The following is a 25606-nucleotide window of genomic DNA, read 5'->3' on the forward strand; positions in this document are numbered from 1 at the left end:
CTATGACCAATTCGTTTTAGACACGCCGATGACAAGAGTTACACCCGACGTTAGTGCCAAACCAGAGGCCACCTGCTTTGCCAAGCTAGATTCCTCCAAAATCAAAATGGATCGTGCTTGGTAGAACTGAGAAAAAGGATCACTTTTTCGGAGTAACGTTTCCACCCCATTGTACGCCTCCTCTAGGCCCGTGACCAATTGTAATATGAGGCGGTCGTTAGAGACTAGGCTACCGACGCCCTACAATTGATCGACCATGACTTTGAGACGTTGACAATAAGCTGAGACACTAGGAAAATCTGCCATGATGGTGGTGGAAAACTCTTGCTCAAGGGAAACTGTACGAGAATGAAATTTATCTTAAAAATCTCACGTAGTCGTGTCCAGGCTTGCTCGATTGTAGAGTCCGATTCGAAGATCGTGTGAAGGAGATCTTGTGAGATTGTAGCATATATCCACTGAAGCACAATGTCATCGAGAGTTAGCCACATATTTTCTATTCATCCGTTGATGGCGACGATAGAATAGGGACCGACGGGATGATGTGATGAAGGACCCAATGAGAACGAGCATGTATCTTGAACAACTCCGTCCATGTCGTGTATTAAACATTTTCCAACTCAAGAACAATTGAGACATGATTCTTGATGTTGGAAACGACAAGGCTGAGTGAAATCCTTGTTTGTTACTCGTCATCGGAAAAGAAAAATGATTAATTGAAAAGAAGATGAACTGTTAGGATACGACGTAAAAAAGTGATTGAAGAGAATATATTAGAAAATGGACTGTTAGGCTAGGACGCAGCGAAAGAGAGAAGAGAGAAAAATCCTAGGCTCTAATACCATAAAAGAATACAATCATTTGTTCTATTCATTCCAAAATGTTAACTATATATATACAAGATTATAATATTGAGATCCACTAATTTAGGGATCTCCAATATATTAAATTGATTATATTTATTATATTGAGATTCACTAATCTAGGGATCTCCAATATATTAAATTGATTACATTTATTAGATTCCTGTTGCTTGTCGTTCCAAATGGCAATGTTAAATTTAACATTAATGACAACAAATGTATGGATTTTCATTGCCCAACCTTCTTCTTTCTATCTTAACCATCAAAATGCGTGAATTCATTGATAGTTGTTGGGAAATTTGGGTGGAGACAGCCAAATTGGTTGTTTTAAAACGGTGAACTTTTATAGGACTGTGCAAAAAATCCGAAAACCGAACCGATAACTAACCAATTTATTTTGCTAGTTTATTAGTTAACCGATTCTAACGGTTCCGGTTAACCAGTTTTTTATCGGTTAAACGGTTTGATTTTTGGTTGAACTATTTTTTTAGCAGTTTAACCGGTAAACCGATAATAATTTAATTATATATTTATAATTTATATTAGTTATTTTGTAAATATTGTATATATTATAAATAATATTTAATAATATATATACATTATAAAATCTTTAAATTAATAAATTTGTTTGGTCTCGACTTAGGCCAATGTAATAAATTGAAAAACTCGATAAAATAATAAGATAATATTTTTTGGGAGATCCCTTTATAAATTTTGGTCCCAAAATAATCATAAATTAATAATTCATAGAAACTGAAAACATATATATTACACTCTATTGAAATATTCATTAGTTGTCTAGTTTCTTGTAAAGTTAAGTCTAGTTGAAGCTCATCTCTAACTTTATACTTCAAAAGTTACTTTTACGTTACGGTCCCACATTTGTATCTCTTGTTTAAATTTACAATAGTACTTCAAAAGTCATTAATAGTAAATTTGGAGTCTTAATGTTCGCTGCAAAGTAATTCTAGCAAAGAGGATTAGCAATTATAAGTTGAATCGGTTACAAACTCTTTAAATTAATAATTATTAATTAATCGATAAATTAATAACTTCTAAATTAATAAATTTCTTCGATCCCTATATTAGATAGAAGTGGTATCTTAAACCGACCAACCAACCAACGGGGAAGGAGATATTTATACTATATATATATATATTAGTTATTTTTAAATTTTAAATTATAATTTGTATAAAATTATTTTAAAAAAATATATAATTCATATAGGTATTAGTTTAAAAATTGAGACTTTTAAAATATATTATACTATTACACTAATATAATATAGTATAACATATTTCTAAATATATCTATAAAATATTATTATAATATATTATATTATAACAATAATATAATATAACATAGATAAAAGGAATAACAACCTAATAGTACGAACTCAAACAAATATTTTGATAAAAAAAATATCATTTAATAAATTTAATACTTAATTAAAAAATTAAATTATCGATTCTCGGTTAAATTCTGTTAACCGATCGGAACTAGTAGCACTAGAACCGATAAAACCAATATCAGTAATGGTCGGTTAATCGGTTTGTAAAATAAGAGGTAAAATTGGACTTAACCGGTTAACCGACCGGTTGAACACCCCGCTTTTATTCCCGTTATTTTTTGATGGATCATATGGTTTGAGCAACATAACTGAAGAACCTTCGACAACTATAAACGACCGTTAATGTCCAATCGAAACTCTATTATCATGGCGTTGACTAAGGTGATATTAGGTAAAAACGTGAACTCGACATGATATCTCATTACTCTTTTGGAAGATCTCCGTGCTCGCTGATTTTGTATTTTTTTTTCTTGTTTTGTTTTCAGTTTCTTTGTATTTTTCATGTAATACATTTGTTGTTGCTATAACTATACTTTAATTTTGATGAATCATTTAAAAAAAGCGTCATTTTCCTTCTCGCAAACCTCAAAATTAAATTATTGAATATTATAACGCAACTAATCTGAAAATGGCTATGATTCACTTCACAGAACCGGAAAAGCTCGAGATTCAATTGGAAACTTACTACTCAATCTTACTGCATAGATGGACTAGTTGATATGCTAGAATTTATTTGAATAAAATGTTGATTATAATTATTTTGTTTTAAATGCACATGTTTATCAAATGTCTTTTTTTTAGTTGGTTAAGTTTATACTATTCTTGACTTGTTCTAAGTAGTGAGTTAATGTTTGATAATTTCTTTAATAGTGTGTTAGTTGGTATTTACTACTTTATAGAACAACAATTATTTGTTTTAGTATTTAATTCTTAATTTGATTATGAGTTAGAAAAGACTTTGATTACCTTTTTACATAATAATGGAAGAAAAGTTCATAACCATTTCGATTATCAAGGTATGAATCACACTAAAATCTTATAATCAAAACTCGTTTTCATGTATGTTAAATGCGGAGATTTAATAAAACGCAAACAGATTCTTTACACAAGAATGTTTGAAATTGGATTTGAACATGATTCCTACACATTCATTTATGTTTTCAAATGTTTTGCATTTTCTTTGTCATTTATTAAAAGTTGATTTTTTTTTATACTTTTAATAATAAGGAGCTCAAATTGTGAATATCTAACTTAATTTAAAATATATTTATACATTTTGCTATAATAATTTATTTACAAATAATAATTTATATTATTTATTTATGTGAAAATGATTGTTTGAGATATAATTCTTTTACCTATGTCTTCAAATAATTATTATATTAAAGTATATATTGACATTTGTAAGACAATTAAACTATATTAATACAATATTGTTTAAACTGTAAAATAATACATTCTTGAATGATTAACACAAATCCGTTGTAGTCTAGTTGGTCAGGATACTCGGCTCTCACCCGAGAGACCCGGGTTCGATTCCCGGCAACGGAATTTTTATATTTTGCTGTAGTCTAGTTTAACTAAAAATGAAGAACTAATTTTGAAATCTGGTTATGCAGGTTTTGCTTCTTGTGTTTTGAACATTTTTAGTAATTCTAAACATCATATATAGGTATGCTTCAATCTATGTTTTAAGAACATCCAGCACTAAAAAGGGGATTTAGATCCCTCTATTTGAAAAACATAGTTCAGTTTGTTTGTTAGAAATAAAATTAGTTTTCAGGTTTAAACCCTTGATGATGTTTGGATTGGTTGTGGAAACTGGAAAGATGCTTTTTTGTTCAATATTATTGAATAGATCAAATGTTCAGAAAACATAAAACAAAATTTCTGAAATTTTGGGTTTGCTACTTTGTTGGTGTATCACAAACATGAGATCTCTTCTATTCCCAAGCCAACTTAGCCAAGACCCATTGTGTGGAACCCGAAACCACCCCACACTCAACCCGCACCACGGCTTGGATCCACCTGCCCAAACCGGCCCACCATTTGCTTATAGTTCTCTTATTTTTGTGCTTTTAAATGTTTTAATTAGTTTTAAAAAATTCAAAACAAAAAAATAAAATTGTTTAGGATATGTTTGGTTCATTTCTTTATTTTCGTATTGCATTAAAAAATCCAAAAAAAAAAACTTTTCACATGAATGTATATTATACACTAGACATGAAGAAGTAAAACATTCTAAATAAAATAAAATAATTGCAATAAAAGATTTTTACTTACTATTCTATGATCTGCTTGCAAAAGTCACCCCATGCCATAACTGTTGCTAAGATGTTCTTGGGCGATGGTATGTAAGCGATCCTTCATAATGTCCATCGAAGAGTATGGTGGGAGGAATAATTTGTAGAAGCATGTATGAGATGAAGGCAGGTGATCCTCACTTTCGAATGATCTTTCAATCCACAGCCGTTCCAAACCCCAAAATCCATCAATTGGTAAATACTTCACCGAGGTCCAGAAGAACATGAGGTGCCTTCTTTGCTCGAGCGTCATGTTTTGCACTATCTGCAAGATAATTTACATTTTACATAAATAATATATAGGAGATAAATATTATGGTTAAAGAAAGCAATAAAGATCATGTAATACCTTCCAGAACCAAACTATTTGAGGATCAGTTTTTTTGTAAATTTGGTAAAGAGTATGTATTTTCCAATCTGTAACCGAAATAGCATTTCCTTTACCCAACAACAACTTATCAAGATTCTTCAGCTCTAAAGAACTGAAAAACAATTGTTGGTGTTCCCAATCCAACAATATATTTGAAAAACCATCGGAAAATAGGGCGATCTGTCGAGCAATTGATGTGACGAAAACATGTTGAATAAGAAGATCAACAAATTGTTTTCTATTTCTACTATTTACAGCCACATCTTGTCCTCCAGGACAAAGCTCAACCACTTTCCTTGATCCAAATTCATCTTCAAATTCGTGCACAAACGTTAGCCCCAATACATCAGAATCTACTTCATCAGCATTCATCTCAATAATTTTCTTGCAACTACTGTATAACTGTGGATCAGCATCTTGAATATCCTCGAGAGAAATAGTTTTACCAGCTAATTGGTTGACAAAAACACGATCAAACACAATGCCTACTTGAATTTTATGTTGCAATGCAAGGCCAATCACATTTCCAGCAAATTTATAATACTTAAGGCGTGAATAAGACATCACCTTAGAAGCTGCAATGAAGATGAATCAATATATTAATTGGATTGCATACCAAATATACATACATACAAACAACATATATATTACATATATGCAGCAAACATACCAGGATTTGGATAAACTCTTCTGAGATCAGACGGGCATGCCACAAATAAGTCATTTGATGATGGATTAAAGATATCCTGGCATACCAAGAAAAACCATTCTCGAACTACACCTGGACCATGGGCTACCTCATTTTTAAACTTTATAGACAAATTACTTTTCAATAATACTGAATTTGCAAGGGAAAAAGAATTGCATGATTCTTCTAACAACTTAGACCTCTCTATGATAATTGTGTTCGAGTTGCCATCATCATCAACAACCACGTCATCATCAACAACCACGTCATCATCAACAAAATCACCATCATCATCATCAACAACATGTGTTATTTTGGGAAACATGTTCCTTACTAACTTTCTCCTAGACTTAAAATCAATCACATCATCGTACTCAGAAATCCATGCTACTATCTCTTTAGTCTTATACGTTAATAAGTAGTTGAGTGCAATCTTTCTTTCCTTCAATTTTCTGTGAAACATTTCACTGGCTCCTGAATAAACTTTTGATAAACAATGTATGATCTTCAAAGTAGAAAAGTAATAGAGCCCAGGCAGATGGAAATTATTGAGTTCTCTTTTTGATTTGATAGTCAACAAGTTCTCTATTTTTTCAAGATGTACATCAATTTTCTCAAGTAAGTCAATACAGACATCATAAATGAACTTGATCTCCTTAGAATGACACTTAAGTCTATCATCAAGTTCAAATTCAACAGATGAAAAGGATACCAACGGCCCTAAACCCAGTTGTTGCATTATCACGGATTGCAAGGAGACACATAAATCTCCCAAACAACGGACCTCAGATAATTTATCATAAGAACTACTTATAGGGGGCACAATTTCAGATGATAAACTATTCAATAACATAGTGATGTCATCTTGAAAAAATGAGAAAATATCTTCAAAGAAAATCTGACAGTTATCCTCAATCCAACAAGTATTATCGTCCTTTGAATCCCAAGTAAGTTGGACATAATTCAGATTTGAGCAAAGAGCATTCCTACAAGCCCCATAATTACTGATGATCCACTTTACGTTAACATAGTGATTACTATGAAGAGCTAGACGAAGTGTTTTGAATAATTCAAACAATATGGGTGCATAAATGATGGGTGGAGGAGACTTTGGTTTATTATACAGACCACAAGTAAAAATGATACCTCGAATGAATCCAGGATAAAACTCTGTGATGTCTGGTCTATCAGATAAGTAGAGCCTTACTATAGCTTGAGGGAAACCTAAGGAAAAAAATACTTGAAGATATCTAACAGATGTGTCTTTATTAAAACCCTCTACCCTTGTTAAGAACCTCATTAACATCGAATTTACCAACTCGGAAGAAAGGGTTGCATTGCCTTTGTTCAAATCGAAGATGAATAATCTCAAATCACAACCCATTTGCCAGGCTTCTAAGAGATAAGTGCTACGATTTCGGAGGAACAATTGAAGAACAGAATTGTTTTGTACAGATGATTCAAGTAATGATTGTTCCCATTGTAGCTGTTCTCCTTGATGTATCAGTCTTTGCTCGGTAAGTGGTATATGGGTTAATGTCTCGATATAATCGTGAACCGACTTCACTGAATCCTCTGGATTCACAATTAGGACTAACCTACTACCGTTGGGCATCATATCAATAAAGAACTTCAACATTGAATCATTGGAGGAAGAACAGGGAATTGATGGGTCATCTGAAAGAAACGAAATATGAAAACTTTGCGACCCCGAGTCATTGGAGGATTTAGCGGCGTCGGTTTCATTCCTATTCATCCTCAGACTCTTGACTTTTGCTTTAGATTCTTTTTCTTCTTCTTCTTCTTCTCTTCTCGTGTTTTTGTAGATTCAAGATTATGGATGTAAACGATCATAAGAGAAAGGTAATTTATAATCAAGATTATCGGTGTAAACAGTAAAGCTGTTTTGAAATAACTTGGTCAAAACACTACTTGATCTCAGGAAGATTTATATTTTAAAATCAAGCTCTCGAATAATTAGCTTATTATATATATATAATATAAAATATATACCTACTAAACATGTTTGAATAAATCGATAAATAATTTATATATACATTTCTAGTTATATTATATATATATATATATATATATATATATATATATATATATATATATATATATGATATAAATAATTTCTATATTATATTATATTATTTATATATAATATAAAATATATATTAATATATTTGGTATAAACAAGTGTAAATTAATTTTTAATATAAATTAAAATTTTAAATTATAAGTTTGGTTAGTATGTATATATATTAATTTTATTATTTATATTAATATAAAAAAAATAAATTAAATATATTAAATTTAAAAAAATTATAAAAAATAGTCAAACTAAATAAAATAAAAAATATAAATTATTTTTTTATAATTCATTATAATAAAATTGCTGACAATTCTTTAAAATATACTATTTTTTTAAATATTTTAAAATATACCATTCTCTAATATTTATAAATAGCTAGAACTACAAATGACGTGTGTCCGGGCACCCAGTGTAAGCCAAGAGAGATGTAAAATAGGATGGAGACAAATGAATGCCAAAATTAAGAGTTCATATACCGGATAATTATTTTTAGAGCCGCTATGTATACTTCCCGGGGATCATGCATGAAGAGACAAACTTGCTGAACCGCATACGTGATATCAGGACGAGAAAACGTCAAATAATGCAGAACACTAGTTAGGCTGTGGTAAAAAGAAGAATCTAACCCAAGAGATGAGACTGAAGCCCCAAGTTTCGATGTGGTATCAACCGGCGTAGTCGACGACTTACAAGATGACATACCCATATAGTCTACAATCTTATACGCATACTTTTGTTGAGAGAGGAACATACTATTTGCATGAGGCCTTACCAAAATGCCCAAAAAATAATGAAAGGGACCTAAATCCTTCATAGCAAATTTCGTACTCAAGCTAGAGATGAAGGATCGGCGGGGAGAGTTAGAGGATGTCGTCAATATTATATCATCAACATACAATAACAAGTATGTCATGTGCTCACCTTGGTGAAACACAAACAATGAGTGATCTGAAACAGTCCGGAAAAAACCAAGTGTGGACACAAAATCCGTAAAGAGTTTGTTCCAAACTCGAGAAGCCTGCTTTAAACCATACAATGATTTCTTCAAACGATAGACATGATGAGGAAATGAGGAATCTATGAACCCAAGGGGCTGATGCATGTATACAACATCATCAAAAGTGCCATGGAGAAAAGCATTCTTTACATCAAGTTGGTGAATTGACCATTTCTTTGATAGGCAAGACTGATGACCAATCGAATAATGTCCGATTTGACAACATGACTGAAAGTCTCCCCACAATCAACGCCAACATGTTAGGTTTTCCATCACATACAAGACGGGCTTTATGCCTCTCAAAAGAACCATCATCACATTCTTTATGAGTAAAGACTCATAGTGAACGAATATATTAACATCATTTAGACGGGGAACAAACTGCTACGTCTTATTAATAATTAAAGCATTAAACTCTTTTTGCATGGCTAACTTTCAGTTCAGAACCTGTAGGGAAGCTATAGGGTTACGAGGTAAATGTGATTTAGACCCAGCAGAAAGAAGGTTAAAAATACGTTTGGGCCGAAACACCCCCGCTGACTTTGAGTGATCGGTCAAAGAGAAGAGAGAGGGGGAAGGGGAAGGGGAGGATATGGAGGTGGAGATTAAGGTGTAGACTGATGATGAATCAAATATGGTGATAGAGGATGATCGAGAAAATCATACAAAAGTGAAGGGGACTAAATTTTAACAAAAGGAAAACAAGACTCATCAAAGATGATATGACGACAAATAATGATTTTATTATTTGATATGTCAAAACACTTATAACCCTAGTGATTCAGTGGGTATCCAAGAAAGACATATGGGGTAGAATGTGAAAGAATTTTTTATGAATTGCCGTGGATGGAAATAGAGGGTAACACCAACACACATAAATGATCATATGTTGGATCTTTGCAGTACAAACAATGTAATGGATTAACGTATGTAATGTGTTTATGCGGAAGAATATTTAGGAGGTATGTGGCCATTTAGAGAACATGATGCCAAAATGAGGTGGATATCTTGGCATGAGTGAGTAATGTATAATCATATTATTGATAGTATGAAACTGTCTCTCGGCCTTGACCTTCTGAGATGAAGTGTGAGGACATGAGAAGCGAAAGTTCATCCCATGCGTGGACGCAAATTCCCTAAATAAATGATTAGCAAATTCCCTCTCATTATAACATTGAAAAGATTTTATAACCCTCTCAAATTGGGTTTTGATGAGTGTCCGAAATTACAAGAAAATACTAGAGACTTGAGATTTATGAGATAAAGGGAAAGTTCACAAAAAGACGAAAAATCATCGAGAAACAAAACATCATACTTATGGGCCATAGAACTTAACACATGAGACGTCCATACATCACTATGAATAATGTCAAACGGAAACAAATAAATCGAATTAGAAGCATTAAACGAAAAATAAACATGTTTTTCCAATGAACACGAAGGACATATATAAGTAACATGTTGTTTATTACAGTGAATTAAGTTATTTAATCTAAGAGATTCAAAATTAGAGTTTCCAAGATGACCCAAGCGACTATGACACAAGGATGGCGACAAATAAGCAAAAACAAAAGATGACACATGACTCCCAATTGTGACCAGATATTGATCCCCCGGCTGCCACATCTCATTAGACGCGTCCTCGTCTAAAAATTCTTAATAGAAAACCCAAAAGGATCAAACTCAATAGACACAGAATTATTTGTAGGGAATTTACGAACATAAACTAGATTTTTAACAAGAGCAGGAGCATGAAGAACATTATTCAATGTAAGTTTAGGATACAGAGAAGAAATAGTGGTATGCCCAATACCCAAAATCGAAATTGTATTACCATTACCTACAAGAGTATCATGTTTAATGCTTGAATTGAAATAAGACAAGAGAGTACCTTGTTGAGATGTCATGTGGGATGTCGCATTCGTGTCCTTGTACCATGTCAGATTAGGAGACGTAATACCAAGGGTATACATGGCCACTTCAATGTCCGTCAGAGTTGGTGGAGACTAAGTCATATATCTTTACGGACGCAGGCCAAGGAGACCCTATTGCTGGTGTGGCGTCGACGGACAAAGGTTGGAAGGAGGTCTCTTCCATTGAGCCGTTGGATACGACATGGAAGAGAAGCAATGGCTACTGCCAAGACAATGATGGTGGGCCTGAATGACCAGCCCATTTTTATGGCCAAGGAGAATCAGGCCGACTTTGGACTTGGTATTAGGAATGCCCCGATCGACCCCCATTATGAAGCCCTTCTTCTTTAGCTTCCACCGAGATCCCCACGATGACATACGTTGTGACCCATTCATCTCAGACGCGTCGACGACAAGAGCTACACTCGACGTCGGTACCAAACTAGAGGTCACCCGCTTCGCCAAGCCAGATTCCTCCAAAATCAACATGGATCGTGCTTGGTAGAACTGAGGCAAAAGATCACTCTACTAGAGTAACGTCGCCACCCCGTTGTATTCCTTCTCTATGCCCAAAACCAACTACAATACAAGGCGATCATTTGAGACTGGGTTATCGACTAGGGATGTCAATGGGTACTCGTATACCCGATACCCGTGGGTACCTGGTGGTCAGGTTCGGGTATTTTAAATCGGGGTCGGGGTCGGAGATGGAGAGTAAAAATGATTACCCAATTAGGTTCGGAGTCGGGGATGGAGAGTGTGTAAAATCCAAACCCGATACCCAAAATATTAATATTAAATATATATATATATATTTATATATATATATATATACTTTTGTTAAAAATTAAAATAATTTTTCAAATTTCAAATCAATATCATCATTATAAATTTACATTAAATATATTATTTAATTTGTTATACCAACACTCCACTCCACCACGTCATCATTATTTTAATTTAAGTTTCTCGTTACTCTTAATCTTCTATTTTTTAATAACAAAATATTTTCTCTCTCTATTCACTTTTTATGTTCAAGAATAATATCTCATCGTCTTTTTTTCTAACATTCTCTCGAAGTTTTTAGTACTATGGCCCATATCATCTTTTGCAACGGAAGTTTTTGGTAAAATTAAATGGGAGAATGCCGCTACTGGCGGGCACCGAAAAGGAAGCAGCCCAACCTCTAAAAGAAAGCTTTGTTGAACTAAGAGCGAATTTGGAGCTTCATCCTCTCCTCACAGGAATCAATGTTGTTTTTTTCCTTCTCGAGCTTCTATTTCTTCCATGAATATGACTCGGAAGAGAAAGAAGGGGAACTTGTGTACTTACCACTATTTATAGTTCGTTCTCTCAAAAACCGATAAAGCGGAATCGTCTTCTCTCTAGTTTTTATTAAAGTAATGTATGTAATAACAACAAAGTTGTTATATTGTTCAACTTTTACAACATAACTATGCAAATAAGTAATATTTTTATATGTGTTTTTAATATTTAAAAAATAATAAATAAAAATTCATATTTTAATCTGGTAATAGGGTACCTGTCGGGGATCGGGTACCCGATGAATCAGGGATGGAGATACAAATAGATATACTCGTCGGGTTCGGGGATGGGTACTTTACTACCCTGGTGGGTAGGGTGCCCGTTGCCATCCCTACTATTGGCGCCCTATAACCAATCAATCAGGACTTTGAGATGTTGTAATAAGCCAAGACCCTAGAAAAATCCGCCATAATAGTGGTGGAAAACTCTTGCTCAAGGGAAACCGTACGAGAATGAGAATTATCTTAAAAAATCATATGTATCCATGTCCAGACTTGCTCGGTTGTAGAGTCTGTTTCCAAGATCGTGTGAAGGAGATCTTGTGAGATTGTGGCATAAATCCACCAAAGGATAGTGGCATCGAGAGTTATCTACATATTTTTCTCTTTATCCGTCGATGGCGGTGATAGAACAAGACTGACGGGATGATGTGATGAAGAACCCGATGAGAACGGGTGTGGATCTTGAACAACTCCGCACATGTTGTGTATTGAACGTTTTCCAACTCGAGAACAATAGAGATGTGATTCTTGATGTTGGAAACGGAAAGGGCCAAATGAAATCATGTTTGTTACTCGTCATCAGAAAATAAAAGTGATTGAAGAAAAGATGAACTATTAGGAAATGACGTAAAAGAGTGATTGAAGATAAGATAGTTGAAAATGGACCGTTAGGCTAGGGCACAGAGAGAAGAGAGAAAAACTCTAGGCTCTAATGTCATAAATGAATACAAATTATTGTTCTATACATTTTAAAATGTAAACTATATATACAAGATTATAATATTGAGATTCATTAATTTATAGATCTCTAAATATATTAAATTAATTATATTTATTATATTGAGATCCTAATCTAGGGATCTCTAATATATTAAATTGATTACATTTATTAGATTCCTGCGGCTTGTCGTTACAAATGACAATGTTAAATCTAACATTAATGACAATAAATGTATCGATTTCCATTTCCCAATCTTCTTCTTCTTCCTATCTTAACCATCAAAATGCGCGAATTCATTGGTAGTTGTTGGGAAGTTTGGGTGGAGGCAGTCAAATTAGTTGTTCTAAAACGATGGGATTTTATAGGACTATAAAAAAACGGAAAACTAATAACTGAATCGATAACTTAACGGTTTCATTTTACTATTTTATTGGTTAACCGGTTCTAACGATTTCGGTTAACTAATTTTTTTATCGGTTAAACGGTTCGGTTGAGCTATTTTTCTAGCCGTTTAACCGGTAATAATTTAATTATATATTTATATTTTATAATTTATATTAGTTATTTTGTAAATATTATATATATTATAAATAATATTTAATAATATATATTAATTATTTTTAAATTTTAAATTATAATTTGTATAAAATTGTTTTTAAAATAATATATAATTTATATAGATATTAGTTTAAAATGCAAGACTTTTAAAATATATTATAATGTTACAATAATATAATATATTATAATATATTTCTAAATATATTTATTATAATAATAATATGATATAACATATAAAAAAGTAATAACATAATAGGATGGCTCAAACAAAAGATTTTGATAAAAAAAAAAATCATTTAATACTTAATTAAAAAAATTGATTTATCAATTTTTGGTTAAATCTTGTTAACCGATCGAAACTAGTAGCACCGGAATCGATAAAATCGATGTCAATACTGGTCGGTTGACTGGGTTGTAAAATGAGAGGTAAAACTAGACTTAATCGGTTAACCGACCAGTTGAACATCCTGATTTTATTTCCGTTATTTTTTGGTATATCATATGGCTTGAGCATAACAGAAGAACCTTCGACAACTATAGACGACCATTGAGGTCCATTCAAAACTCTATTATCATGACGTTGACTAAGGTGAGATCAAGTAAGAACGTGGACTCGACATGTGATTTCATTACTCTTTTGAAAGATTTCCGTGCTAGGTGATTTTGCATTTTTTCTAGTTTTGTTTTTCATTTTTTTCAGCATTTTTCATGTAATACATTTGTCGTTGCTTTAACGATACTTTAGCTTTCATGAATCATTTAAAAAATGAAGCGTCAATTTCCTTTTCACAAACCTCAAAATTAAATTATCGAATTTATAACTCGAATAATCTGAAAATGACTATGGATTCACTTCACATCGCGGACAAGTTCGAGATTCAATTGAAAACTTACTGCTCAATCTTACTGCATAGATGAACTATTTGATATGTTAAATTTATTTGAATAAAAAGTTGTTACGATTATACCATTTTAAATGCACATGTTTAGTTGGTTAAACTAAGTTTATCCTATTCTTGACTTGTTTTATGTAGTGGGTTAATGTTTGACAGTTTCTTTAGTAGTGAGTTAGTTGATATTTACTACTTTATAGAATATCAAATTATTTGTTTTAGTATTTAATTCTTAATTTGTTTATGAGTTAGAAAAGTCTTTGATTACCAAATTTACCATATCGATTATCAAGGTATGAATCACAATAAAATCTTATAATCAAAACTTGTTTTCATGTATGTTAAATGCAGAGATTTAATAAAATGCAGAAGAATTCTTTACATAAGAATGTTTGGAATTGGATTTGAACATGATTCCTACACGTTTTCAATTGTTGTGACCAAAAAATTTATTGAAAGGTGAAATTTTTATTTAACTTTAATAATGAGTCCAAATTGAGCATCATCACTGTTTAAAAAATACTTAAAATAACTTAATTTAAAATATAATTATACATTTAGCTATAATATTTTGTTTGCAAATGATAATTTATTTTATTTTTTTGAAAATGAATGTTTGACATAGACTTCAAATGATTATTATATTAAGGAATATATCAAAGAAATAATTAAACTATAATAATACATTATAAATCTTAGTTTTGAATGATTAACACAAATCCGTTGTAGTCTAGTTGGTCAGGATACTCGGCTCTCACCCGAGAGACCCGGGTTCGATTCCCGGCAACGGAAATTTTTATATTTTGCTATTTTTGTTTTGATATTCAAGAACACATTGATCTTGGTATCAAGTAAGTGCTTAACTTGTCTTGTTAGTTAATTTGGTTCTAGCTGCTGATGAATTGTATGTTGATCTTTGTGAAAGGTAATGTATGATCCATCAAAGGGTATCTTTGGTATGGATTTTTATGTTGTTCTAGGATGACCCGGATCGAGCATAGGATTCTAGACCCGGAAGAAGACAACATTGTTGAACAATTGGAGTTTTCGAGTTTCAGGTTTCGAGCTAGAGGTCTTGGTTCTCCGTGTGATTGATTGGGACACTTCCTTGAACTCAAGCTTTAAAAAATCTGTTGAATTCTTCATGTAGCTTTGCATTATTACGAAAATGAGGGAAAACACCATTTTTTTGCTTTTATTAGTTCTGAATTGGTTTATGTAATGATTCTAGATTAGTGGGGATGTTTGAAACTAACTAAAAAAGAAGAACCAAAATTTTGAAATCTGAGAATTTGGTTGTGCAGGTTTTGCTTCTTGTGTTTTGAACATTTTTTGTAATTCTAAATATCGTATATAGGTATGCTTCAAATTATGTTATAAAAACGCCATGCACTTAAAAGGGGATTTAGATCCTTTTATTTGAATTTAACAAAGTTTGGTTTGTTAGAAATAAAATTAGTTTTCAGGTTTAAACCTTTGATGATGTTTGGATTGGTTGTGGAAAGTGGAAAGATGTCTTTTTGTTCAATGTGATTGAATAGATCAAATGTTCAGAAAAACAAAAAACAAAATTTCTGAAATTTTTGGTTTGCTGTTTTGTTGGTGGATCATGAATCTGTGATTTCTTCTAACCCCGAGCCAACTTAGCCAAGACCCCATGTGTCCAAACCCGAAACCACCCCACAATCAACCTGCTCCACGGCTTGGATCCACCTGCCGGAACCGGCCCACCATTTGCTAATAGTTCTCTTATTTTTCTGCTTTTAAATGCTTTAATTAGTTTTAAAATATTCCTAAAAAAAATTAAAATTGTCAACCTATTTGTTTGGTTCATTTCTTTATTTCCATATTGCATTTAAAAATCCCAAAAAAAAAACTTTTCTCATGAATGTAGATTGTAGACTAGACATGAACAAGTTAAATATTCTAAATTAAACAAAATTATAACAATAAAAGAATTTTACATACAATTCTATGATCTGCTTGCAAAAGTCACACCTTGCCATAACTGTTGCTAAAATGTTCTTGGGCGATGGTATATAAGCGGTCCTTCATAATGTCCATCGAAGAGTATTGTGGGAGGAGTAGTTTGTAAAAGCATGTATGAGATGAAGGCAGATAATCCTCACTTTTGAATGATCTTTCAATCCACAACCGTTCCAAGCCACCAAATCCATCAATTGGTAAATACTTCACCGAGGTCCAGAAGAACATGAGGTGCCTTCTTTGCTCGAGCGTCATGTTTTGCACTATCTGCAAGATAATTTACATTTTACATAAATAATATATAGGAGATAAATATCATAGTCTATTATGGTTAAAGAAACAATAAAGATCATGTATATACCTTCCAGAACCAAACTATTTGAGGATCAGTTTTTTTGTAAACTTTGTAACGAGTATGTATTTTCCAATCTATATCCGAAATATCATTTCCTTTACCCAACAACAATTTATCAAGATTCTTCAGCTCTAAAGAACCGAAAAACAATTGTTGATGTTCACAATCCAACAATATATTTGAAAAACCATCAGAAAATAGGGCGATCTGTTGAGCAATTGATGTGACGAAAACATGTTGAATAAGAAGATCAACAAATTGTTTTCTATTTCTACTATTTACAGCCACATCTTGTCCTCCAGGACAAAGCTCAACCACTTTCCTCGATCCAAATTCATCTTCAAATTCGTGCACAAACGTTAGCCCCAATACATCAGAATCTACTTCATCCGCGTTCATCTCAATAATTTTCTTGCAACTACTGTATAACTGTGGATCAGCATCTTGAATATCCTCGAGAGAAATAGTTTTACCAGCTAACTGGTTGACAAAAACACGATCAAACACAATACCTACTTGAATTCTATGTTGCAATGCAAGGCCAATCACATTTCCAGCAAATTTATAGTACTTTAGGCGTGAATTAGACTTCACCTTAGAAGCTGTAATGAAGATGAATCAATATATTAATTGGATTGCATACCAAATATACATACAAACAACATATATATTACATATATGCAGCAAACATACCAGGATTTGGATAAACTCTTCTGAGATCAGACGGACATGCCACAAATAAGTCATTTGATGATGGATTAAAAATTTCCTGGCATACCAAGAACAACCATTCTCGAACTACACCTGAACCATGCGCTGCCTCATTTTTAAACTTTATAGAGACATTTTTCAACACTTCCGAACTTAAGGAATTTAATGATTCTTCTAACAACTTAGACCTCTCTATGATAATTGTGTTCGAGTTGCCATCATCATCATCAACAACACCATCATTAATAACAACATCATCATCATCGACATCATCATCATCGTCGTCATCGTAGTCGTAGTCGTCGTCTTCGTCGTCGTCGTCGTCGTCATAGTCGTCGTCGTCGTAATCGTCGTCGTCGTCGTAGTCGTCGTAGTCATAGTAGTAGTAGTCGTAGTCGTCGTCATCAATTAGTTTGGGAAACATGCTCCTTACTAACTTTCTCCTAGACTTAAAATCAATCACATCATCGTACTCAGAAATCCATGCTACTATCTCTTTAGTCTTATACGTTAATAAGTAGTTGAGTGCAATCTTTCTTTCCTTCAATTTTCTGTGAAACATTTCACTGGCTCCTGAATAAACTTTTGATAAACAATGTATGATCTTCAAAGTAGAAAAGTAATAGAACCCAGGCCGATCGAAATTATTAAGTTCTATTTTTGATTTGATAGACAACAAGTTCTCTATTTTTTCAAGATGTACATCAATTTTCTCAAGTAAGTTAATACAGACATCATAAATGAGCTTGATCTCTTTAGAATGACACTTAATTCTATCATCAAGTTCAATTTCAGCAGATGACAAGGATACCAACGGCCCTAAACCCAGTTGTTGCATTATCACAGATTGCAAGGGGACACATAAATCTCCCAAATAACAGACCTCATCTAATTGATCAAAAGAACTACTTATAGGGGACACAATTTCAGATGATAAACTATTCAATAACATAGTGATGTCATCTTGAAAAAATGAGAAAATATCTTCAAAGAAAATCCGACAGTTATCCTCAACCCAACAAGTATTATCCTCCTTTGAATCCCAAGTAAGTTGGAAATACTTCAGATTTGAGCAAAGAGCATTCCTACAAGCCCCATAATTACTGATGATCCACTTTACGTTAACATAGTGATTACTATGAAGAGCTAGACGAAGTGTTTTGAATAATTCAAACAATATGAGTGCATAAATGTTGGGTGGAGGAGACTTTGGATTTTTATACACACCACAAGTAAAAATGATACCTCGAATGAATCCAGGAAAAAACTCTGTGATGTCTGTTCTATCAGATAAGTAGAGCCTTACTATAGCTTGAGGGAAACCTAAGGAAAAAAATACTTGAAGATATCTAACAGATGTGTCTTTCTTATGATTATTTATCTTTATTAAGAACCCCATTAACATCGAATTTACCAACTCTGAAGAAAGGGTTGCATTGCCTTTGTACAAATCGAAGATGAATAATCTCAAATCACAACCCATTTGCCAGGCTTCTAAGAGATAAGTGCTACGATTTCTGACGAACAATTGAAGAACTGAATTGTTTTGTACAGATGATTCAAGTAATGACTGTTCCCATTGTAGCTGTTCTCCTTGATGTATCAGTCTTTGCTCGGTAGGTGGTATATTGGTTAATGTCTCGATATAATCGTGAACCGATTTCACTGAATCCTCTGGATTCACAATCAGGACTATCCTACTACCGTTGGGCATCATATCAATAAAGAACTTCAGCAGCATTGAATCATTGGAGGAACAACAGGGAATTGATGGGTCATCTGAAAGAAACGAAACATGAAAACTTTGCTTCATATGCGACCCCAAGTCATTGGAGGATTTAGCGGCGTCGGCTTCATTCATATTCATCCTCTTCAGATTCTTCACTTTTTCTTTAGATTCTTCTTTTCTTTTTATTGTTTTTGTAGATTCAAGATTATGGGTGTAAACGAGATTAAGATTATGGGTGTAAACAAAACAAGCTAAATTTCAGAAATAACTCGGTCAAAACACTCCTTGATCTCAGGAAGATTTATATTTTCAAAACAAGCTCTCGAATAATTCGCATATTTTATATATTATATTATATTATTTATATATAATATAAAATATATACTAAACCATGTTTGAATATCTCGATAAATAATTTCTAGATATATATAGTTACATTTGGTATAAATAAGTGTAATTGAAATTTAATTTTTAATTTATAAGTTTGGTTAGTATTTATATTAATTTTATATTTTATTTTATTATTTATATCAATATAATAAAATAAAAAATTTAATATATTAAATTTAATGAAACTATACAAATAGTCAAACAACAATAAAATAAAAAAATATAAATTAGATTTTTAATAATTCATTATAATAAAAATATAACAATTCATTAAAATATACTAATTTTTATTATTCTATTTTTTTAATGTATATTTTAAAATATATTATTTTTTATTAAGTTAGAGACATCGACCCACCCCACGTCCACTTAAAAAAAATAATGATAAAATATATAATATAAAATTAAAAAAATAAAGTTATAAATATAAAAAGTTAGAGAAAAAAAAAAAAAAAAAAAGTCATATTCAATAGGATTGAGTATCCCTAATATCATTTTATATTTCTAATTTCTATGCAATAACTTTTTAGATAATAAATTTTTTTCTACCATGACTTACTTTTTTTCATCATGGCTTCCAAGTGGAATGTGAAAATGGGGAAATTTGACGAAGAGACCATAAATATGGATGAAAATAGAAAAATGACCAACACTTTTTAAAGTTTGTAAAAACTATATTTTTAGCCTATGAAATGTCTTGCCCATGAGCGATACTTATTACGAGTGAGAAGCATTACGTATTACGTGTGAGGAACATTATGTATTACTCGTAAGGAGTATTACGTATTACCCGTGAGGAACATTACGCATTACCATATAATTTTATTTTTTATTTTTAAAATGACCTTTTTGGCTTATGAAATATCTGCCTTGCCCGAGTGACGCATAATATATATTACACGTGAGAATCATTACGTATTACTATACAATTTTTTTTTAAATTAAGAAAAACTAGTATGTAATGACCACTACTGCTGCCTCATCTTCCAAATAACACAATACCATCCCTCTTGGTCCTTATTACTTATGGCCTAGAAAGGATGCTTAGAAAGAACTCAAAGTTTTATTAGAGAGTAAATAAGCAAATGATTCTTCTTCTTAACCAGGCTATTGATATTATCAATCTGTGGCAACAGAGTGGTGACAAATTGACATAAGCTTGAATTTTCTCGGTTCTTACTTCTATTGGTGAAAACAACTATTAGGAAATTGTATTTTGTTGAAGCTTAATTATTTGTAATTTTAACACCACTCATTTTCTTAATTCACTATTGTTCATTGTCATGTCCAAATTCATTTGTCTATTTTTGGAGTAATGTCCAGTCAATACTTCATGTGTGCTTGAGAATGACAAAAAAATAAGTCATTTTTTTAAGCTATATTTAGATATTAAAAAGTGTTTTCAATTGGTTAATAGTTTTGATAAACTATCAATATTATTAGCTGATTTACTTAAAGTATTGAAATATAATCAATTTATATCTAAAAGAACATGAGCAATATCATCAATTATTACGATAAGATGAAAACAATTCAAAAGCTGGATAAATAATATAATCTTGCATTTTTCAACCACCAAACTCTATTATTGTAAGCACGAAAAAAATCTCAACAATGGAAGAAAATACATAATGAAATAGCAAAAACGAGAGCATTAACAAACTATCAATGCAACTCAAAACCATAAAATTATGTCAAAAATTGAGGGAGATAGAGATATATTCTTGGTCGACTGATGTTTCTTCCGCAACTGTTTCGGCTTCTACAGTTAAAACCACAAAGGTATCCAATTTCCTGGTTCTCTAACAGGTGTTTCCATCAGAAAGAGGGAGCGAATTAATGGAAGAAGCAAGTTGAAAGAGGAACATTACAATACTCCTTATTGCCTAAAATGGAAGACCAATTGTCATGCTTATTGAAAAAATGAGGACACTTTAATCTAAAGTACATAAAAAGAAGAAATTGAATATATGGTTCTGGCTACAATAAATAAGAAGAAAACAAAACATGCTCACCGAAGCAACACAAATAATGAACTTAGAGGACACTAAATGAAAGTTATTCATCTTAACCAAATATAGGGCTATAACAACTATAACTACTGCACTGACACTACAACAAAATATATTTTCGGTAACCCATAATTGCCAACGCTTAATAAGCGTTGGCAAAAGTCAGAAGAAAAAAGGTTTTGCGAACCTTTAAGTGTTTATGACAACCTTTATTATTTTTATTTATATTTAAAACACCTTCAAACAATAATTAGATAGTATTTTATTTTAATATTTTGTTTCTTTGTTCTCTATTTTACTTATTTTTGTTAATTTTAATTTTAATTTTATAAATAAAATTAAAATTAAAATTAAATTGTATATTTCTTTTTATCTCAAAGTTCACATTTATTTATATTTTGAATTAATTAAATATAATTTTATTATTAATATTAAATTAATTAAATAAAATTAATATTAGATGAAATATAATAAATAATTTCTTTAAATAAATAATATAATAAATTAACTATTAAATAATCAAGTTCAAAATAAATGTATTTATAATTTAATAAATTAAATTAAATTATAAATGTATTTATAATTTAATTTGAATATTTTCTATTTGAGTTCTTAAACCCGTCTTTATTTATTAATAATTAATGAAGTTAGGTTAAATGGAATTGGGAAGTTTCTCAATCTCTCTGGTGTTCGTTCTCCCAATCTCTCGGTGTTCGTTCTCCTCAATCTCTCGGTGGTTGTTCTCCTCAATTGCGCCATCACCAGCATTGCTCCCGTAGCTTCCTTACCTTGATTTGGTATTCTAATTTAGCTAGTGAAGATTAGAGAGAGAAGAGGTCATTTATGGAATTCAGGGGTGATGACGAAGACGAAGAACTTTCTTCCGCTTCATGGAGAGGGGAAGAAGAGGTCACCAGCTAGCAAGTTTGGAAAATCTCATCACATGATTCCGATGATTTGCTTAGATCCCGAACTCCGTTATAGTTTCCAGCGTAACTTCTAGGTCTCTCTTTCACTCGCTCTATCTCTTTCTACATTATTAACGAATATGTTGCGGCAATATGTTGATTTAGGATATTAATTGTTGTTAGAGGGTATGAAATTGACAAAATTATGTTGATCCGAAACCCTCCCTCGCTGTCCCTGCCGTCCGAAACCCTTTCTGAAGCTGCTCCCCTCCTACAGCTGTCGGCTTACAGTTTCAATGAGAGCAGACCAAGTCTATATCATTCTCCTCATCTATTTCGCACCTTCTTCTATCAATCTTATCTAGTCTTAATCAATTGTATTTGTTATGATAATGCAGGGAAAACATATGGCAAACAGAGCTGTTTTCAATCCAACATTCTCCCTAAATCTATGGTAAGGTAATGAATTTTGATTTTATTAGACTTGAATATGTGAGAAAAAGAAAGGGATAATGTAGTTTTTATATAAAATGGGATAAAGGGAGTACATGTTATACTACAGATATTTAAATTTGATTGTTTTTACCCCTATATTTTGCAGGCGCAAAAACAATGATTATATTTTCAAGTTGTATTTTGTTTGGTCTATCACTTTCAGTAGTGTTATCTTGTCCCTCCATTGTGATGATTTCATATCAAAAACATGAAGTCAAGTTTCTCAAATGAGTTTTGGAGTCTTTTATTCTGTTTAGTAATGAGATTCTGAAATTGATTTACAATCTTTTATTTTCTTGTGAAGCTAGTTAACTGGTTAGTTTTCTTGTAAAAATATGATGATTTCTCTCTAACGGGGTTAATTTACGGTTAGGATTGGGCTGGCTTATGTTCTCTGCAGCGGTAGTTTAGTTGCTGCCTTGTTTCTAAACGACAAACCTTCTGTTGCATCTTCTGCTGCACTATTTGGATTGATTAGCACTATGCTTTCAGCTCTTGTCCAAAACTGGACAACTTACAACAATAAGTTGACAGCTATTGCAGTTTTAGTATCTGTTTCAGCTGCTGTTTTCTTTTGGGATTTGTGCTGCTGTTTAAACATCAACTTGGAAAATGACTCAAGGAAAATGTGCTTTCTTTGAGTATGAAGTAAAATGTTCTGCCAAGTTCATATTCGTGGAATTGTGAGTCTTGGATCCTTTGTTTACTTTTTCTTTTGTTTTTCTTATCTGATTTAGGTTTGTTTGTTGTGTGTAGAATGATGGGGACTGCTGTGGCTGTTTGTTGTGGTGTTAATATAAGGGAGTATTGTTGGTGGTGTAAATATTTGGATTATGTTCCTTCCAAATGGTGGAGCTGTAATGGAGATCAAATGAAGTGTGAGGTATTAATATAGTGATTTGGGATTAATAATTAATTAATGATTGAAAATGTTTGTTCTAAAAATGCAGATGGGTGTGAGTACATGGCAATTGACACTGACTTGCATGAGTAGTAGTGATAGGTATATGAACTTTCCATTCACCAATATACCACAAACTAGTCCAGGATTTGTGTAATATACCACAAACTAGTCCAGGATTTGTGTGATATGATATGCTCCTCTCCTTTTTTAGGATTCTTCCTTTTCTTTCTTTCTTTGTATAAGAATTTGTGACAAATGACATGCTCTTAGGTTATCCAGCAGTTTAATTTGACTATATACAGCAGTTTTATATAGTTAATGACATGCTCTTGGAAAATTGATTAAAGAGGCTGAACATCTGGACTGATTTGTTTGCAGTAGAGAAAATGTCACTGATTTTGTTATGTTTTCAGTAAAATACGGTTGTGGGCTGAAGACAACACTCAAAATGGGTGGAGCACTGAGAAATAGAAGACTTCAAGCTAAAAGGCACTGGGAAATAAAAGATTGTCCAAGCTGTTATGCCGTAAATGATGGATAGTCGTTTAAGGATTCTGTGTGAAAGTGTAAGAGAAAATAGTAAAGTTCTATCTCATGGGAACTAACTATTTGAAAATTAATGCATTTTATTTACATAAATATATCATGAAGTTAACTAATTAATGTTTTTTTTATTTAATTATTTAAGTTTTTTTATTATCTATGAAATGTTGGTGTTTTTATTTAATTTATATAAAATAAAATATTAAAACATCTAAAAAAAAATGTAGAAATAAAAATAATTAATAAAATTTTAAGAGAATTGTTAAAAAAAAATAGTTTAAAAATAAACTAGACTAATGGTGACGTTTGAGTTACTATTACCAACGCTTAAATAAGCGTGGTTAAAAGTCCCTGCCTTTTGGCAACGCTTAAATTAGTAGTACCGACGCTTAAATAAGCGTTGTTAAAACTTGCGCCCATCCTGCTTCCGGCGACGCAAGAATAAGTGTCGGTAATATTTTTGGCGACGCTTTTAAGGGTTGGCAAAAACCATTTTAAGCGTCGCCGTAAGTCTTTTTTGTTGTAAAGTGATTTAAGTGGGGACTACAACAACTATAACTAATGCAATAAATAAGAAAAACTATAACGAATATACCCATATTTTATAGATATAAAAAATGAAAGAATGATCATTAAGAGCATTGAGGATAATTATACAATACGCGGGAGGAACATTGTAATACGTGTGAAGAACATTGCAATATTCGTGATGAACATTACAATACGCGTGAGGAACATTACAATACGTGTGAGGAACTTTGCAATACACAAAATTTGTCTTCGTTATTTTCACAAAATCAGGCCACTAACTAGGAAATTATAAAATCAACTAACTATAACATAAAATGCACATTAACATATCCATTTGAGAATGCGGTGATTCTTCTTCAACCACCAGAGAGTCGTGGGTTCTTCTTCAACCACCGGAGAGTCATGGGTCTTCTTCAACCGTTATTGGTTGGTGGTTGTTAATGTTGAACGGTGAGTCATGGGGGTGGGGAGAGTCGTAGGGATAGGGATTAGGGATATGGAGAGTCGTGGCGGCTACTGATGTCGCGTTGAAGAATTTAGGGTTTTGTAGGGAGCAGAGGGAGATTAATTGAAGGAATGAGGATTATTTCAGAGTTTGGGGTATAAGGGCATCATTTCGCAGGCCCAAAGGCCATTTTTGTAAAAGATTATCAAGCATGGGTTATTTTTCTAATTTCACCCATTATTAGTGTCATTTTCTCAAATTTCCCTGAAAATGGAAACATGGCCCATATATATA

At 32.2% G+C, this 25606-nt stretch overlaps 4 protein-coding genes and 2 non-coding genes across 6 annotated transcripts; 3 read left to right on the top strand and 3 right to left on the bottom strand.

The window, feature by feature from the left end:
- Nucleotides 1–491, bottom strand: LOC124934461. The gene is made up of 2 exons (XM_047475000.1): nucleotides 234–491; nucleotides 1–126 (listed from the first exon to the last, which is right to left on the bottom strand). The coding sequence occupies exons 1-2, from the start codon at nucleotides 489–491 to the stop codon at nucleotides 1–3; spliced, it is 384 nt and encodes a 127-aa protein (XP_047330956.1).
- Nucleotides 492–3693: 3202 nt separating this feature from the next.
- On the top strand, nucleotides 3694–3766 carry TRNAE-CUC. Its single transcript has one exon. It is a non-coding gene; the product is annotated as a tRNA-Glu (tRNA).
- Nucleotides 3767–4522: 756 nt separating this feature from the next.
- LOC124934462 (E3 ubiquitin-protein ligase UPL5-like) lies at nucleotides 4523–8776 on the bottom strand. Its single transcript, XM_047475001.1, has 4 exons — nucleotides 8151–8776; nucleotides 5559–7384; nucleotides 4868–5463; nucleotides 4523–4783 (listed from the first exon to the last, which is right to left on the bottom strand). Exons 1-4 carry the CDS (start codon nucleotides 8774–8776, stop codon nucleotides 4523–4525), a joined length of 3309 nt encoding a protein of 1102 aa, XP_047330957.1.
- Nucleotides 8777–15022: 6246 nt separating this feature from the next.
- Nucleotides 15023–15095, top strand: TRNAE-CUC. The gene has a single exon. It is a non-coding gene; the product is annotated as a tRNA-Glu (tRNA).
- Nucleotides 15096–16386: 1291 nt separating this feature from the next.
- On the bottom strand, nucleotides 16387–19219 carry LOC124934463 (E3 ubiquitin-protein ligase UPL5-like). The gene is made up of 2 exons (XM_047475002.1): nucleotides 17338–19219; nucleotides 16387–17246 (listed from the first exon to the last, which is right to left on the bottom strand). Exons 1-2 carry the CDS (start codon nucleotides 19214–19216, stop codon nucleotides 16639–16641), a joined length of 2487 nt encoding a protein of 828 aa, XP_047330958.1. The 5' UTR covers nucleotides 19217–19219; the 3' UTR covers nucleotides 16387–16638.
- Nucleotides 19220–22179: 2960 nt separating this feature from the next.
- LOC124934464 lies at nucleotides 22180–24264 on the top strand. Its single transcript, XM_047475003.1, has 6 exons — nucleotides 22180–22489; nucleotides 22578–22705; nucleotides 22793–22853; nucleotides 23646–23772; nucleotides 23840–23892; nucleotides 24207–24264. Exons 2-6 carry the CDS (start codon nucleotides 22600–22602, stop codon nucleotides 24262–24264), a joined length of 405 nt encoding a protein of 134 aa, XP_047330959.1. The 5' UTR covers nucleotides 22180–22489; nucleotides 22578–22599.
- The last annotated feature ends 1342 nt before the right edge of the window (nucleotides 24265–25606 follow it).

This window comes from Impatiens glandulifera, chromosome 4 (assembly GCF_907164915.1).
Source record: "Impatiens glandulifera chromosome 4, dImpGla2.1, whole genome shotgun sequence".
Lineage (NCBI taxonomy): Eukaryota > Viridiplantae > Streptophyta > Magnoliopsida > Ericales > Balsaminaceae > Impatiens > Impatiens glandulifera.